At 40.1% G+C, this 15,134-nt stretch overlaps 1 protein-coding gene across 4 annotated transcripts in view; it reads left to right on the forward strand.

Moving 5' to 3' along the window:
* Positions 1-15,134, forward strand: part of SOS1 (SOS Ras/Rac guanine nucleotide exchange factor 1) — a 49,833-nt gene that overhangs the window by 637 nt on the left and 34,062 nt on the right. Inside the window, exons 1-5 of one of the 4 annotated variants that reach the window (XM_063328276.1) lie at positions 334-1,292; positions 2,741-2,961; positions 8,756-8,881; positions 11,105-11,236; positions 11,782-11,946. In XM_063328276.1, coding sequence (XP_063184346.1) covers positions 8,840-8,881; positions 11,105-11,236; positions 11,782-11,946 — 339 coding nt within the window. In that variant the 5' untranslated portion in view covers positions 334-1,292; positions 2,741-2,961; positions 8,756-8,839. Of the gene's footprint in view, positions 1-333; positions 1,293-2,740; positions 2,962-3,341; positions 3,523-8,755; positions 8,882-11,104; positions 11,237-11,781; positions 11,947-15,134 lie in introns of those variants that run through there. The other 3 variants (XM_063328275.1, XM_063328273.1, XM_063328274.1) reach the window with 3 other exon arrangements.

Genomic DNA, 15,134 nt, shown 5'->3' on the forward strand with positions numbered 1-15,134 from the left:
CGCCCCGGAAGCGGCTCTGGGGGTCGGTCGTTGCCACCCTGCCAGGCGGGCGCCGCCGGGAGGGGGCCGCCGGCCCCTCTTGGCTTTGACAGACGGAGCCGCGGAGGTAGAAGCTGGCTAATGGGCAGGCGGATGCTCGCCCCCCTCCGCCGAGAAGGAAGCAAGTAGCGCTGCTGCGGGTTTCTGCTAGGCTCCCTTAGCGCCCAGAAGTGACACGGGGCGGGGGGGGGGGTGGCGTTATGAGGAACTACTAGCAGAATTTTGGTTAATTAGTGTTCGGGCTTAATGACTTTTTAGTTAAGCTTTTCTGAGTTCAAATGCCATTTTGCTGAGAAGGCCTCGTTAGGACAAACTAGCAAGTCTTGCTCCCTTGGGATGGTAAAGCTTGCACCTGTGGTGTGGAAAGAATTCGTTTGGAAGAGAGAAAAAGTGGTGAGGGCTCCCCTTCCACTTCTGCAGCCCGAGACCAGAAAGTAGAAGGCTTAAGAAAGAAGAGGTTTCTGACACCGTTGCTTGAACTGGCTTCAGATTGCAGAATTTGATGCTTTTTAGTTGCACGCAGCAATGCTTTCTGAGTCTGTCACTGTTACAGTGATTAACTGCAACTTTTGCATAAAAGACCTGCTCCTAGGGCTAGCTGAACTATTGCATCCTGCAGTATGAATTGGAAGTCTCAAGTGTTGTGCATGTACTGGTTCGGTATTTCTTCCTAATTTCCTCTTGCGATGTGTTGCCTTGCTTTTCTGGGCATGCTCTTTGAGGTCTTCAGCACTGCGGTTTCATCCAGTTCTTGGAAGTCTTGCTTGTCTCATCCGTAGTGTGTACTGTTAATGTCGTATCCCTGATTGATAGCCACTTCTTTGAAACTACACTTCTGCACCAACCATACAACTCTCTGCTGCTTGTGGTGCTCGTAAGCGCTGGGACAGCCATCCAACTGGAGCTACCCAAGGTCTCAACCCCGCAAGAGCTTGTTCCTTTTGGAGGATGGTTTATTCCATGGTGTAGCAGAGGTTTATCTAATTTGGAACGAGACTCGGTGCTAACTACTGAAGGACGTAGAGTGAGGATTCGAGGAAAGTATGGGAAGAGACTTTGGAATTACTTGCTACATCTGAAGCACAAGATTTCTTCGCAATGGACAAGCCATTAGTGGAGTCACCCTGCATTAAAGATACTTGCTGAAGGAGTTGGATAAATTCCTTGAGGGGGAAAAGGAATTCTGGAGTCTGAAGTGAACAGAGAAGGCCAACAATGACAAGCTACCAAGGATGACAAACTGGCCCTGCAAGGTATAGTTGTCTTGGTTTTGTTGTGCTGTGCTCTGTTTCTTACAATGGGTAGAGCGGTGAGGTGGAGTTAGTTCTGAAGGCTTCACGCTCAAACTTGCAACTGGCTGGCAGGTGTTAACTCTTTTAACCTTGGTTCTTCATGAGATCACCACCTGTTTCTTATCTTCTCCCAGGCTGTTGCCCTCTGTGCTCCAGAAGCATAGTCTTCTGCTGTTTGTTATTGCTGTCCCTGTAAAGGTAGAAATGAAGGATCTGTCCATATTGTTACCTGATTTACTGAACAGCTGAATACTTGAGTTACAGGAAAAGTAAATGGCAGACGAAAATACTAAACTATTATCTTCATGGCTTCTTCATTAATGGAGAAACCAAATTGGGTATTTTACTAACTTACTATATTATAATATTTACTAACTTATTATATTATTTAGCCCTGATAAAGGCCCCATAAAGTAATGAACCTGTTGTAGGTGGCAGGTAAAACTGTGAACATTGCAGCGTACTTGCTTTGACAATCATCTGTTGTTGTTCACAAGTCAGGTGCGATACTGCAGTTCTGCAGCCAGTGGGTCTGAGACACTGACCCATAGCTCTACTAGTCCCACACACTGGCCTCCAGGTACAGCTCATGTCTTTGGGTAGCAAAGTAGAGAAAGTGGCAGCATATGCCAATGAGGTCAAAGGGCAGAATGGTCCTGGAGGGAAACTAGTGCTGTGTGGCTTTGTCTGCTAAATTGCCAGAGCATGCTATCTCAGTAGGAGTGAGATTATGTAAAGCTCATGTACATCCTGTTGTTACTAGAGAAGAATCTTTCCTTTGTTTCCCCTGTTAGCTGACCAGGTGCTGACACTCCTTCTCAGGTAGTGACAGCAAGCTGCTTTCTGAACTCTGCCTTGAAACCAGGCAGGTGCACAGATAGGATTGTGATGATTTCCTGCATAGCTGCGAATGAGGCTTAATAGTTTGGGAGGACCTATGTTGAATTAATATCTCCTATGAGGAGAGTGGTGTTTAATTTAACACTGTTAAAGTAAGTATACCAGGATGGAGTGTTTGCAGCTATTGGGGAAAGCTGCCACACGTGGGCTGAATTGTTAAAATACTATTGCCCTTTTGTAACTGTGAGTTGGCTTGCAATGCAGAGCTTAAACTACAGCCTCGGAATCACCTTCTTAAAAGATAGGTATTGTTGAATCATTGCAAACAACTCATTGGAAAAAAGAAAGCTATTTTGATTCTGGGTCTTTTTAATCAAGCAACAAAACGAAGACTATGTAGTAAATCTCTTCCTACATCAACAGATTCTTAGGAGACCATGCCTTGTATTTCATTAGATGTGAACCTTAACAATAGAACTGTATTTGCACTGAACAGCTGCATTTGTAAAAAGCAGCTATTGTACTATTCAGATCATAGTGTAATTCCTTTTCCTCCAATTCTCTTTCAGATGCTGTCAAGATAGACTCCAGTGCACTCAATTAGGAAGAAAATGATGTGTACTGAGATGCTACTCTGCCTGGTCACTGTAATTTTGAAGCAGCAAAAGAGAAGTGTTACAGAGAACCTTGGTTGCTGATGGAACACAGTAATTGTGATGATGAGGTACAAGAAAAGGAAGTAAGAATAACAGCTGGTGTCTGAAGTTGTAGTTGCAGAGATGGACAGAAGGTGAGATGCTGGGGCTGAAGACAGAGGATTCAAGACACATGAAACACCAGCGCTCTTGGGTGGCTGGCGATGGAGATACGTGGCTTTTAATACACCTTGGAAAAAGGACTCAGAAGGGACACTGCGAAGTGATGCCTCTTCCAGCATTGGGGTTCCTGCACTAGTGAATTTATATACTTTATTCTAGGAAAAACTATCCAAAAGTTTATAACTAAACATCTTTCTTTGTGTCTTCATCTTGCTTGTTTATGCAGTCAGAATTTCTCTGCATGCCTGTGACTTGCTTCTTCCCTGATATGTTGGTTTTTACGGTAGGCAGCATGTCGTCCTTACTGATCGATACCTTAAGGAATTCAATGATTGAGAAAAACAGAAGAACTTTCTTACCGTATGGATATTCCACTGTTTGTGTACCTCAAGTTGTTTTGAATCAGTTGGGCAGTTCACAAGGGGTGCTCTCAGAATCTGTTGTGGTCAAAATGATTAGGCTGATGTGGCTTGACAGCTGAGGGGGATTTGCTTCGTCAACTGAGGAAGCTGTTCCAGACAGCGTGCTTCCAGGTACTCCATGTATTGTATAGTCAGTCTTCTGTACCTTTCATGGAGCAAAAGACATGAGAAGAGCTGCTTCAGTGATTACAGAGAGCTTGGGAAGCTGTGGGTGACAAAGATACTTCTGCCTGACTTTTTTACTACCTAGTTCATCAAATCGATGACAGTCCAGTTGCCACTTGCTACTCAGAATGGCACTTATTCTTGGCACTGCTTCACTGCAGATATACAACATGCTTAATTTCTGATTGCGTTGGGTTCACTGTTCTTCTGATGGCTATGGAGGATGAAGTTAAGATCCTCCTACGGTTCAAGTCTTTAAGTTTTTTCACGTGCTCACTGGTGCAATGTAATATTGTTGCCTTCATACATCAAGAGAAATGTTAGCAACAATCTGAGTCTTGTGGCCTCAGTGAATTGTTGCTGAAGTGTGGATCCAAGACATTTGTGCTTGTTTTAATTTACTGGATTTTTAATTGGTCAAGATAACAAAACATGGGCAGGGTTGCCAAATATCAGCAGAGATGTACAAGAATAGAAGAAAAGAGATTTTTATGGAGTGTTTGCACCATGAGAACACTCATCCATGCAGGCCATACATAAAATATTTCATCCTGGAATGTTTTAGTGATAAGCAGTTGCTTGTCAGTAGTTTTGTAGTCATTGAGGGGAGATTAACAAAAGATATGTTGACTAGAAGTAAGGGTTATAACATCAGCAAAGACTTTCATAGTTACTGAAGAAACAACTTCCCTCCCAGAAAAACCTGCTCCGTGGCCAAGTCATTTCTACTAATAATCTGTTGAATAAACTGTGTCTGCGAAGGCTTAGAAAATTTTAGGTTTAGAGGAGGTTTAGAAAAATGCTTATAATCAGTAAAGTTTCACCCTTTCCCATAGTGCTTTGGAAAACAGATTGGTCTGTTGTCTCATTACAGCTTCTTCCATTTTATTATTAAAATGCTGTGGGAAATATGGTGGGTTTTTCCCTTTAGGCACTTTCTTACAAGCACTTCGGCTTCCACCGAGTGAGACTGGCTGCATGGCAGTACCTGCACTTGCAGTGAAGTGCAGCTGTTCTTTAGCAGGTGTTGGGTTTTGATTTGTTCTGTGACTTCTTGCCACAATCTCAGTAGATGGGTAGTCTTGCCCAGATGTGAAAAAAATTATCTCTAATCAACAGTAGCTGCTTCATTTTTATTTCAGTTTGTTACGTCGCTTTAGAATGATTGCATTCTGTTACGCGCTTTCCTGAAGCTGCTGGAGCTTCTGCTGCTCCTGATGGGACTCAGTTTGGTGGTGTTCTCTCTGCAGCCTTTCACGTGTAGGATTTTTCTGGTGTGTTCTGTATTTAGCAGAACAACTGGGAACCACAAGCCTGATTGCATTGGTTGTTAACGATGATTTGGGAGTGTTACACTGGTGTTTGTGTCACATGTGAAGTTCCCTTGAGAAGTCTTCGGAGAGGTTTTTCGATTGTAAGCTGAAATTTTTCAGCTTTAGAATCGCCATAAATTAGGCCATGTGTGGAAGAGGTAACTGAAAACTGTTGCTAAGGAAGCGTGGTTTTGCATCAACCAGATTGTTAAATTCACTGTGTGAGTTTTCCTTTCTTGTCTGTTCTTGAACACCTCTTTCCAGTGCAGAATGAGCTACTGTGTGCCGGTCTAGACTCCGGTTTGGGTCATCTTGTGGTCTAGGTCCCTACTGCCTCCCATGAGGCTTGTGGGAGTGTTTATATACTAATTTATTATTTAGAGTTTTAAAGGAATGGTTTGAGAAAGCTTTACATAAAATAAGTTGCTAAGGGTTATAAAGCAAGATCAGATATATTTATCTTTGTATTACTCATTAAGCACTTTTTTTTTTTAGTTGGTTTCATGGACTTTTTCTGTCAGTTTAGGCTTATGCTTGCCTAATTTTTAAGTTGTTGCCATTCCTGATAGAAATGCCTTGCTTTTGTTGACTTTAAGGGAAGGAAAACAAAAAAAAGCCAAGTGGTCTTATCATAGGATTTTCCTGATGTGCTGTGGATTTTCTTAAGAAGACACTGCTTGTCTCTGCTCATGTTCTTAAACAGAGCGTGAAAAGCTGTTGAAGAAATGCTGGCTCTGCTTATCCTCAAGTAAAGAGAATGCTGGTTGTTTCCCTTTTGACAATTAAAAAAGATTGAGAAGACTGAACATTCCAAAAAGTGATCAGATGACTGAGAACGGAGCTGTGGCGGCAGGGTTTTGTAGCTGATGTAGATTGTATTTGGCCATCAGAATTTGTTGGGGTATTCTGAAGAATCAAGGCTTTTGTGAAAAGATCTTGAGGTGCTCTTTTAGTAATTTCCCTTATCATAAGACAGACATTTTTGTATGTGTGTAAGGAGGGCAGGGATAGGTTCTGTCATTTATTTAAGGAAGAAGTTAAATGTTTAGATAAGAATCTTATCTAAACATCACTAGACTTTTCAGAAGTTGTTAGTCTGTTTTTATCGTGTATTCCTAAAATAGGACTGTGAAGGATCTGGTGGGGTTCAAGCCATACTCCTTCTTTTCAAGGGTGATAAGGCAGGGTGGCCCAGTGTTGGTTTTGTTGTTTGTTTTTTTTTTTAATTTAAAATCTGAGCTGACTTTATGAGAAAGATGGAAACCCCCTGGTAACTTGATCTTCTTTTTTGAAATTAGTCACGTGACCGTGTATGCTAACAGATGTGCTCATTTCTTGTCTTCTCTTACTAAATCTTGTATCTTACCCAGTCTTGCATCACGTCTTAGATAATGGACTTCTTGGGACTTACTTTGAGTACCCTCAGATAACGCTGTTTCATTCTTAGTCTAAGCCTTTAGGTACTACAGTAGTGCAGATAATAAAATTACACGTTTCTACAATAATGGTACACCAAGCTATCCTGTAATTTTCCGTGTTAGTCTAGTTGTTTTCTTGCTTTTGCTTGTATGACTTTGAACCCTAAATGATACTAAATCTCAATTAAGTAGCATTGAAGCTTATTTACTACCTACCTATATAGATAAACTACGCTGGCAAGCCAATGGCGCCTCATGATGTTTTCCTCTGAGGAGGTGGATATTCTACTAAAGTAGAGCTTGATAGAGCCAGAAGATGGTGGCCTTTGAGAAGAATGATGTAACTGGCCCCAAACATAAATGCTTAGGAAAAATGTTTGGAACTTTATCTCCCGAACTGGGAGTAGGTTATCGCTGTTGACTCTTGTTTCAGCTGACTATGGATAATGTTTCGGGTCATGGCCTGGTCTGGTATTTTTGTTTGTTTGTTCTTATTCCTCTAGACTCTGTGTTACAGACCGAAAGAGTTGTGATGAGGCTATTTAAGTCTACAATCTGTTTTCTAAGCAAAGGAGAAAATAGAGCTGCTCTTCATCACTCCGGTTTATCATGCTCTGTATTTTTACTGTCGGATTGACTTGGTAATTTAACGCTTCTCGAAATACAAAGTGCTACAGTATACTGTAGAGACAATGTAATACAAATTTGTCCAGTTCTGCTTTTAATAAAAAACCATTAAAGGCAGCATCTTCCAGCAGCTCAGATCAGCTCTGATCTTTAAGAGAATACTTCTGCAAGTCTGTAATTTCTGGTATTAAGGTGTTCTAAGCTGGTACAGTATTTCAGATGTCAGTGTTTGAATTGTAAATAGTGCTTGGGACTGCTGGGCATGCTGTTACTCAGGTACCTCCACAAACAGACTCTGTAGCTGTGCATGGTGAAGTTCTTAGGAAAAATGAAACTGTTGGCATAGTCAAAATTGTTGCGTTATCTGGTCAAATGAAGAGAAGTTCTCTTGTTCTATTTTTGCCAGAATGCTTTTAAGTTAGAAAAGCAATAACTTCTGTAGATGTTCTTTAAGACCTGCTGCATAAGGGTATGCAATCTGCAAGAAACTAAACACATGATATTTAAATCTGAACAGCAGTTAAATGAGCACGAGGACTATGCCCAGACATGAAGTTTTCAAGCTAATGAGTGCCTTAGCAGGCAAGTGCATTTCTATTTGAGGCTGTTGTGTGTTTGAACTTCATAACACTTAATTCTTGCAATAACTCCAAACAGGAATGAAAACTCAGGTGTGAAATTAAATAATTATGGCACCATTATTTGAATATAGACATGGGTTTAATATTTGGATGAGACAGATTGTTGGGTTTTGGTTTAAGGTGGTTAAGCTCTTGTGTTAGTGATTGAGAGAACTGCAGGCATTTTGAGTTGTGTGCAGTGGAAGGGTAAAATGATGAAATTCGGGCTTGAAAGATGCGTTGCGAAAGTTAGCAGTCAGCTTGTTCTGGCATAATATTTGCCATTGGTGTAGGATTGAGACTAAACTGCCTGTCAGCTTAAGCTCTGAAGCACTGAGCTTTGCATACCCGAAACTTAAAACTGGTTAAAACTGTGCTATTTTGTGAACTACAGAAGTGCAAAGGAAAGCTATACTGGAGGCTTGTTTCAGAAGTTAAATGACTGTCTGGAGAAATAATGGGAGGAGCAAAGAGGATCGTGCCTCAGTGGGATTTACACCAGTGAGAATTTAGAGACGCTTAGGACATACAAGTAGATGTATAGTTGTGTATTTCAAAACCTCTGAACTGCCACTTAATGCCAGGACAGCACCTTTTAGTGGTTTTTGAAGTGTTTTTTACTCTAGAGGCTGTCATCTTTGTAAAAAATCAGTGTGGAAACAAACCTAAACCAATTTTATTTTAGTGAGAGCTAATTGAGAATGGACCAAATAATTTGAAGGATAAATACTGCTGAAATCATTGCTGGTTTTGTAGTGTTCCCTGTGAAAAAAGTTCTGTATTTTGTTGTTATAGATTGAGTGATGAATAACGAATTGTACAAGGGAGAAAACCCTGTCAGAAATGTCTTGGCCAAAGAGTGGTTTAAGAGCTAGGGGAGAAAGATAAATATATGCAGGTTTTTAAAACAGTTTCCTAATTGCATTGCTAAGCACTGTTATTAATTAGCTGTTTTCTTGACATTAAATGTCACTTACAGTGATTTGAGTACATTGGAGATTTATATTTCTGTCGGGTGTAGATGAGTGTTTCAGTCATGTTGGTCTGGTGTGCCTTAATAGAGCAATGTTTTGGGGTTGGATTTTTCTGAGCTGTTTGGCTCATTCTTTTGTCATCTTTTTTTTTTTTTTTTTTTTGCAAGTAAAGCATGTGGTTTGGGGAAGAGCAAAACTCAAAGCTTGAATTCTTCTATTTCCTATAGGTTCAGGTGCAAGTTCATCCTAAACTTTCCTCTACTGAAGATGCGTTACAGTATGTGGAGGAGTTAATTCTCCAGTTGTTAAATATGTTGTGTCAAGCTCAACCAAGAAGTTTTCTGGATGTAGAGGTATAGAGAATAATTATTACAAATCAGTAATAATTTGAACCGTTACATGAAAAGTTAAGATATTAATCATTTCACAATGTAAAGGGAAAGTAGTAATTATGTATCTTTATGTAGCAGAACCTTCCACAGGAAGCCTGCGGAGTTACCTTTCTGATTTTCCTATCAATTTAATTTGTTGTTCAGTGCACAGTAGAACTCTCTCTGATCTGTATTACTGTATAATAGATGGTGAGTGTAACTTGTGTACATAAAGCTAACTGGTTCCTTTCAAAAGACCTTTTTTCCTCCACTGATGATGCCTGCAAACTATAGCTGCTTAGTCTGAGGCTCTGTGCTGCTCTCTCAGCGTGGTGATTTAGGCTGACATACCCCCTGCTCTCCAGGAAATTTGAACAACAACAGTTCACTCACTTTCTCAGAACGAGTTGAGGAACGTTTCTTTCCTTTATATAGAAACCTCTTCTCTTACAGTTCCCTTTTCAAAGACCTACAACCTGTGTTGCTCAGCAAAGCAGCTTGATGTTTGAGAAGAGGGCTTGATCTGAGAAGAGTTTCTCTATCTGAGAAACAAATTAGTTACGCTAAATGAGTTAAGTTTGTAAGCCCATGAATATTTTGGTAGCCATTTGTGCTTAACTAAGACTTTGGTGCCACACTACAGACTCTATGTGCCTGGTGGTTTCCAGTACTCAGGGGCTGTGCCTGGTCCGGGTTGGGTAACAAAACAAGATGCAACTTCCTTGCGTTCTGAAGAAAGTGGACTAATGGCAAAAAAAAAAAAAATCTGTCTTTGAGCTCAAGATCCATTAATTTCGCCCTTCCTCTTCTCTTTTGAACACTGACACCTCTAATGGTGTTTCCAGTATCCCCTTTAATAGCTGGCCTGTTTTGCAACATCATTCTGGTCTGGCAGCTCAAGAGACAAGAGGTTTGTGGAAGATTGTTTAATGCTGTGTTTTAAACAATGCTAAAAAAAAACGTGACACACAGCATTGCATTATGTGTGCATTATGGCTGTGAAGTCAGGGTGAGAAATGCAAGAATTAGAGATGATCAAGCAACCTCAGTTTACCTCCTTTGTGTTTATGCATAGTGATGCTGTCTTTAATTATATGGTCACACACATTTATTTTTCCCCAGGACACCTTCATTGTTCAGTCAGCAGGCTGGACTTTGTTAGGGGAGTGACTTGATATTAGATAGTGAATGAGACTTCTTTTTTTTTGGTAGGACCTCTGCTTTCCTTTTGCAGTAGTGTTATGATGAGGGGAGAAAAAGAAAAGCCTGTACTTTGGAAAGTTGGGTGCCACCTTTATAGAATTGTATTCTGTCCCAGTTTTTTGTCAAAAAGTTTTTTTTGTTTGTGTACCTTGTCCTCTACCAGCTCTTTGTAAGTGGTCATTAACTTCATCTTCCTCATTTCATGGTTGCTCAAACGGGGGGGTCATATTTACATAAGTGAGCACTTGCAACCGAAACAGTCAGTGGGAACTGTAGTCTGAAAAAATAAAATGTGATGTAATCTGACAAATCAGACTTCTGGCATCTCTGAACACCAGGGCTACCAAAAACTGTGAAGCTTTTGAACCTCCAGAGACCTGTGTGTGAGTTCCAGCAGGAGGGTTGCTTAATGCATGGGAGGGTGTAGGTGTCCTCAGGCACCCTGGCTGCTGGAAGGAGTAAATAAAATGGGGTATATATGGTCCAACTGTAGGCTATGAAACTGTTTTAAAATATGGGAGTGCTGTTGGATGTTCTCTTTTCCTGTTATGTTCATTGCCATCGTCAGAGCAGTTTGCATGCGTGCAATCTAGACCATGTGCTGACCAGTAAAGGTGAAGCAGAAAACTCATATCTCATTCAGTGACCATTCTGTAAAGCAAATAAAATGCTAGGATAAAATGTAGTTGTGTATTTAAGTGATGAATTACCAAGCATGTGCACAAGGGGAGCAAATTGTGCCTGCAATGGCAACTTAATTCTGGCATTTCTCAAACTTTGAGCACCTGATTATTCTATGATAATAATATTCTGATACAGCTTTATGAATGTAGTGAGTAGTGTGTACCAAAATTATGAAATTTACACATGTTGTACAAGCTTTATAGCTGAAATACTAATATTAGCAAACATTCCTTTAAGTAATGGAAAGCGATTTGATAATGTAGTAACTGCTAAGCTCATTCAGATTGTCCATTTACCCTTTAGTCCTCTTTTTTTAAGGATCGTGTTCAAAAAAGCTTTCCCCATCCTATTGATAAGTGGGCAATAGCTGATGCCCAGTCTGCTATTGAGAAGAGGAAACGAAGAAATCCGTTATCTCTCCCAGTAGAAAAAATCCATCCCTTATTAAAGGTAAGCAGTAATGTATCTTGCTTTTAGAATGCAATTAGGAGTTGACATCTTTGTTTCATGTAACGGCTGTATGCGGTCTGAAATGTAAACAAAAAGGAATAAGAATATCTGTTTGTTACATAGTTTTAAGTGTTCCAGTTTAGTTAATTGCATATATTCCTTTCTTACTTAAACATTAGTTAGTTCTGTACTGGACAAACAAAGCCAAGAATTCGTTTGCTATGCATTTGGTTGTTCTTGTTTCATTTTGCATGACTAAGAAAACACTCAAGAAACTTCTGGAAATAGCCCTAAATATTTAAGTGAGGTTTTTGGGGTGCTAGTTGGCTGTTGTCACCTCTACAGTTAATAGAGGAGCATCTACAATGACACTTTTCTTCTCTAGGCCTACACACTGCTGTTTTTCTGTTACTAAAATAGACTGTGAGTATGTGGAGATTGTTTATTGAGTAGGGTCTTAAACTTACTGATTTTAGTTGTATTTCATTTAGTGTGTATTTCATCGACTGAGTAACAGTGGAATGCTTTTTTTCCCACCCTTTCAGGAAGTTCTAGGCTACAAAATTGACCACCAAGTATCTGTTTACATAGTGGCAGTATTAGAATATATTTCTGCAGACATCTTAAAATTGGTTGGGAATTACGTGCGGAATATAAGACATTATGAGATTACAAAACAAGATATTAAAGTGGCAATGTGTGCTGATAAGGTAAGCCTAACTCTTGTTTCTCATGTTAACAGGAAGTTTTAGTTAAGTTTTGAGAGTACAATGTCTGTTCCTTATTGAGTACATGGAGTGTTGTAGCTTTGAAAGAAGAAATTACTGCCATAAAACATGGTTCCAGTAAAAGAGAAAGCCACCAAAAATCTAATTGGGCTTACAGAGATGTTGCTTGTGCTTATTAATAATTAATAAATTAATTAAACATCTCTTTTTGATATTACTTGCCTAATCTCAGCAATGTGTGAATGCTTTAAAAATTATTGTGAAGCAGCACTAACTTAAAACTTTAACATTCCGAAGCTCTAATAGTGGAGCCTTATTTTGTAGCTCGAAAAAAGAAGGCTGAAATTAAGCTTGGGTGTTCTCCAAAAACAAGTAAGACTGTATTGCATGTAAAAGGTAGTGTTTTGACGATCCAGCACTTTAAAACAAACCCACTTGCATTAGCATCTCAGCCTAATTGTTCTTAGGGGTCCACGTTTTTCTCTGCAGGTAGTCTTTTTTGTAGCTTTAGAAGATTCATTAGGTTTAGACTGGAGTTGCCTTTCTTTCCAGCAGTGATAGAGCAAGGTCCCCTGTCAGTCTTTCAGGTGCCTTTCCACTCTAGCTTCTGTGGCCACCTCATTAGCATCTCAAGTTTTTCCATTGTTTAAAAAACAAAGCTTGAAGTTAATCCTTTAAGGAATGGCACAAGAATCTCAAATCTTGCTGAAGTCTTTTTCAGCAGAAGAGTTTTCAGATTTATCACCTCTCTTCAGTGTTTTGTCTTGCTCTATGTTAATCACTGTCTTCAGCTGGGATCATTTCAGTGTTTTAATGAATACCTTTATCTTGTTACTGCTTGGTCCTTTTTAATCCTACTTTCTTCACTTTTCTTTACTCTGTCTTAAGATATCTTGTGAGGTCTTGAAAAGTCAAGTACTTCTCAGTCAGGACAGTAGTCTTGGTCACTCCTGCTTTTGGGCCTGTCTGCCTGGGTCAGTAGGGCAGGGTTTGAAGGTGTGTGTTTGAATGTTTGTTGTAGAATAATAGCAGGAACAAGCCCTGTTGCTGCGTGCTTCTTTCTGTCCTAGGAAAGGTGTTGAGCAGAAGAGCTCTGATGAATTGATTTAGGAACTTCCATTGGAGGAGCTCTTTGATATGTACACAGAAGAAACTTTTGAAAGGCTCTAGAGCAGGCCTGTTGGTTTGCTCCCTCATCAGAACAAGCCATTGAAAGGTGCTCGCAAGGTGTTTTCTTTCCAGTTGCATTGAGAAGCTTCGTAGTATATTATGTTCATACCCATTACATGTCTTCTGCTTGGTTTCATTATTTGAACCAAAACAGCTAGAGCAGTTTCTTGGCCCTGTGTGCCATTTTTCTCTCAGGCACTTTCATGCTTGCTTTTGTGCCATCCATCTATCTCGAAAATCTTGCCTTGTCTGTGAAAACCAAACTCCATTAAAATGCAAGCTGTTTTTCTTTTACTGTCTGCTCATCCTTCTGATTGCATTAAATTCAATATCTGGGATACAGTTATTTTAATTTGTTTCTGTGGATTTCATGGTAGTGAGATACGCACCTTGTGAATATAGCCTGGAATCTTCTAGCTCATGTATGTGCTAGAACTGCAAGTGAAGTTACAAATGTTGGAGCCTCCTTGAATACCTGCATTATTCCATGTAATTTCCTACAGTAGTGACTCTGTACTGTCCTATTCCCCAGAATTAGTTAGGGTTCTCCTTATAACCTGAGTTCCATGTACATTCATTGGGTTTGAAAGATGAATTACCTTTGGTTCTTAGAGCTTCAGAAGAAGTCAGTCTTAATGCAAAATGTCCATTGCTGTGCTTTCAGAGAAGCTTAAGACGGGGGTGTGTAGCAGGGACCTTTGAGTCACTAGGAGAAAGAACCTGCTGTGTGCCCATTTCCCTCCTCACTAGGCCTGTATGTTTTTGAGGAGTGTTAGGACAAGACCTGGGTGAAGAATGACTGTTGTAGGTAGGTGCGTTTCTTCCAGTATTCAAATCTGAACCTACCAGACCATCTCGTGAACTTACAGATCTAGAGGTGTTTTCTTGTTGATTTGTCTAGTACCAGTAGTCAACAGCTTGGTTAACTGATGTGTCTTCTGGAGAAGCGCCTGTAACATTATTTAAAGAGAAGGCTGCTTCTGTATATACCAGAGTAAATGTCATGTTTGTTGTGGCTCATTCAGAAGTTTAATTCTTGATCTCCAGTTCTATAATTATTTTGAAAAACACTTTTTCATTCAGTTTTTTGCCATTTTAAAAACTCTAGTTTGTGCTTAATGTGTTGGCCTTTCCTCCTGTGGTTCTCAGAAGAGTATTTACAACTCTGATCCTGCAGTCTTTTCCTCAGTCTTCTCAGTGATGGACAGCAGTCACATCGATCTCTGCAGTAACAGGCGTAGGTTGCCATGGCTTCACCTCCATCTGTTTGGAAGGGAGGCTGGCAAGCAGCACTTAAATTCTCATTTATTTTGAAGTTCACATGTATTGTTTGATACACTTCACAATTTCCTGGAAGTGGTGTAGCTCTGGGCAGCATATTTGTTTATAAATACTGTCCCATCTATCTATTTCAGGACAAAGTCATCTTGTATGTTCAACTACATCTTATGCTGGCTTGTTGTTACGATTTGGTACATCACTGTACATCATTGTAGATTGTTTGTGGACCCTCTTTAGGTTTTCTTTCTGCTACTGATACTTCAAATTAGGATGCCTTTTTCTAATTCGCAGTCAACTTATTTAGCTTACCTTTAAGATGTTCACAACCCAAAGTGTTATTTCTGTTTGCCACTTGCTAAGTCATTGTAATGACTCCTGGCTCAGATGCTATGTTTGGAAGAAGTGCTCAGTGATCCACTTCTCTTGAGAAGTTCGAATTATTAATTGCCTCTGTTTGGTAAGCCTTGCTTATGTATGAATTGGGACTTCTGGTAGTCAAAGTTTTTAGAGCTCCTTTTGTCCGTGTGCTTCTGCAATGTGACTGCCACCTCTTCTGAAGCTGCTGCCCTTCCTCAAGGGTCTGTTTTAACAAGAGAACTCAGGAGTTATTAAGGACAGAAACCAGGCCACAAAAAGTGTGTAGGCCGGCCAGTATTCATTGCAGGTAGATTACAGGGTTCTGAGCATGATCGTGTTTGACTTGCTGTTAAAGCTAAAGC

The sequence above is a fragment of the Chroicocephalus ridibundus genome, chromosome 3 (genome assembly GCF_963924245.1).
Source record: "Chroicocephalus ridibundus chromosome 3, bChrRid1.1, whole genome shotgun sequence".
NCBI lineage: Eukaryota > Metazoa > Chordata > Aves > Charadriiformes > Laridae > Chroicocephalus > Chroicocephalus ridibundus.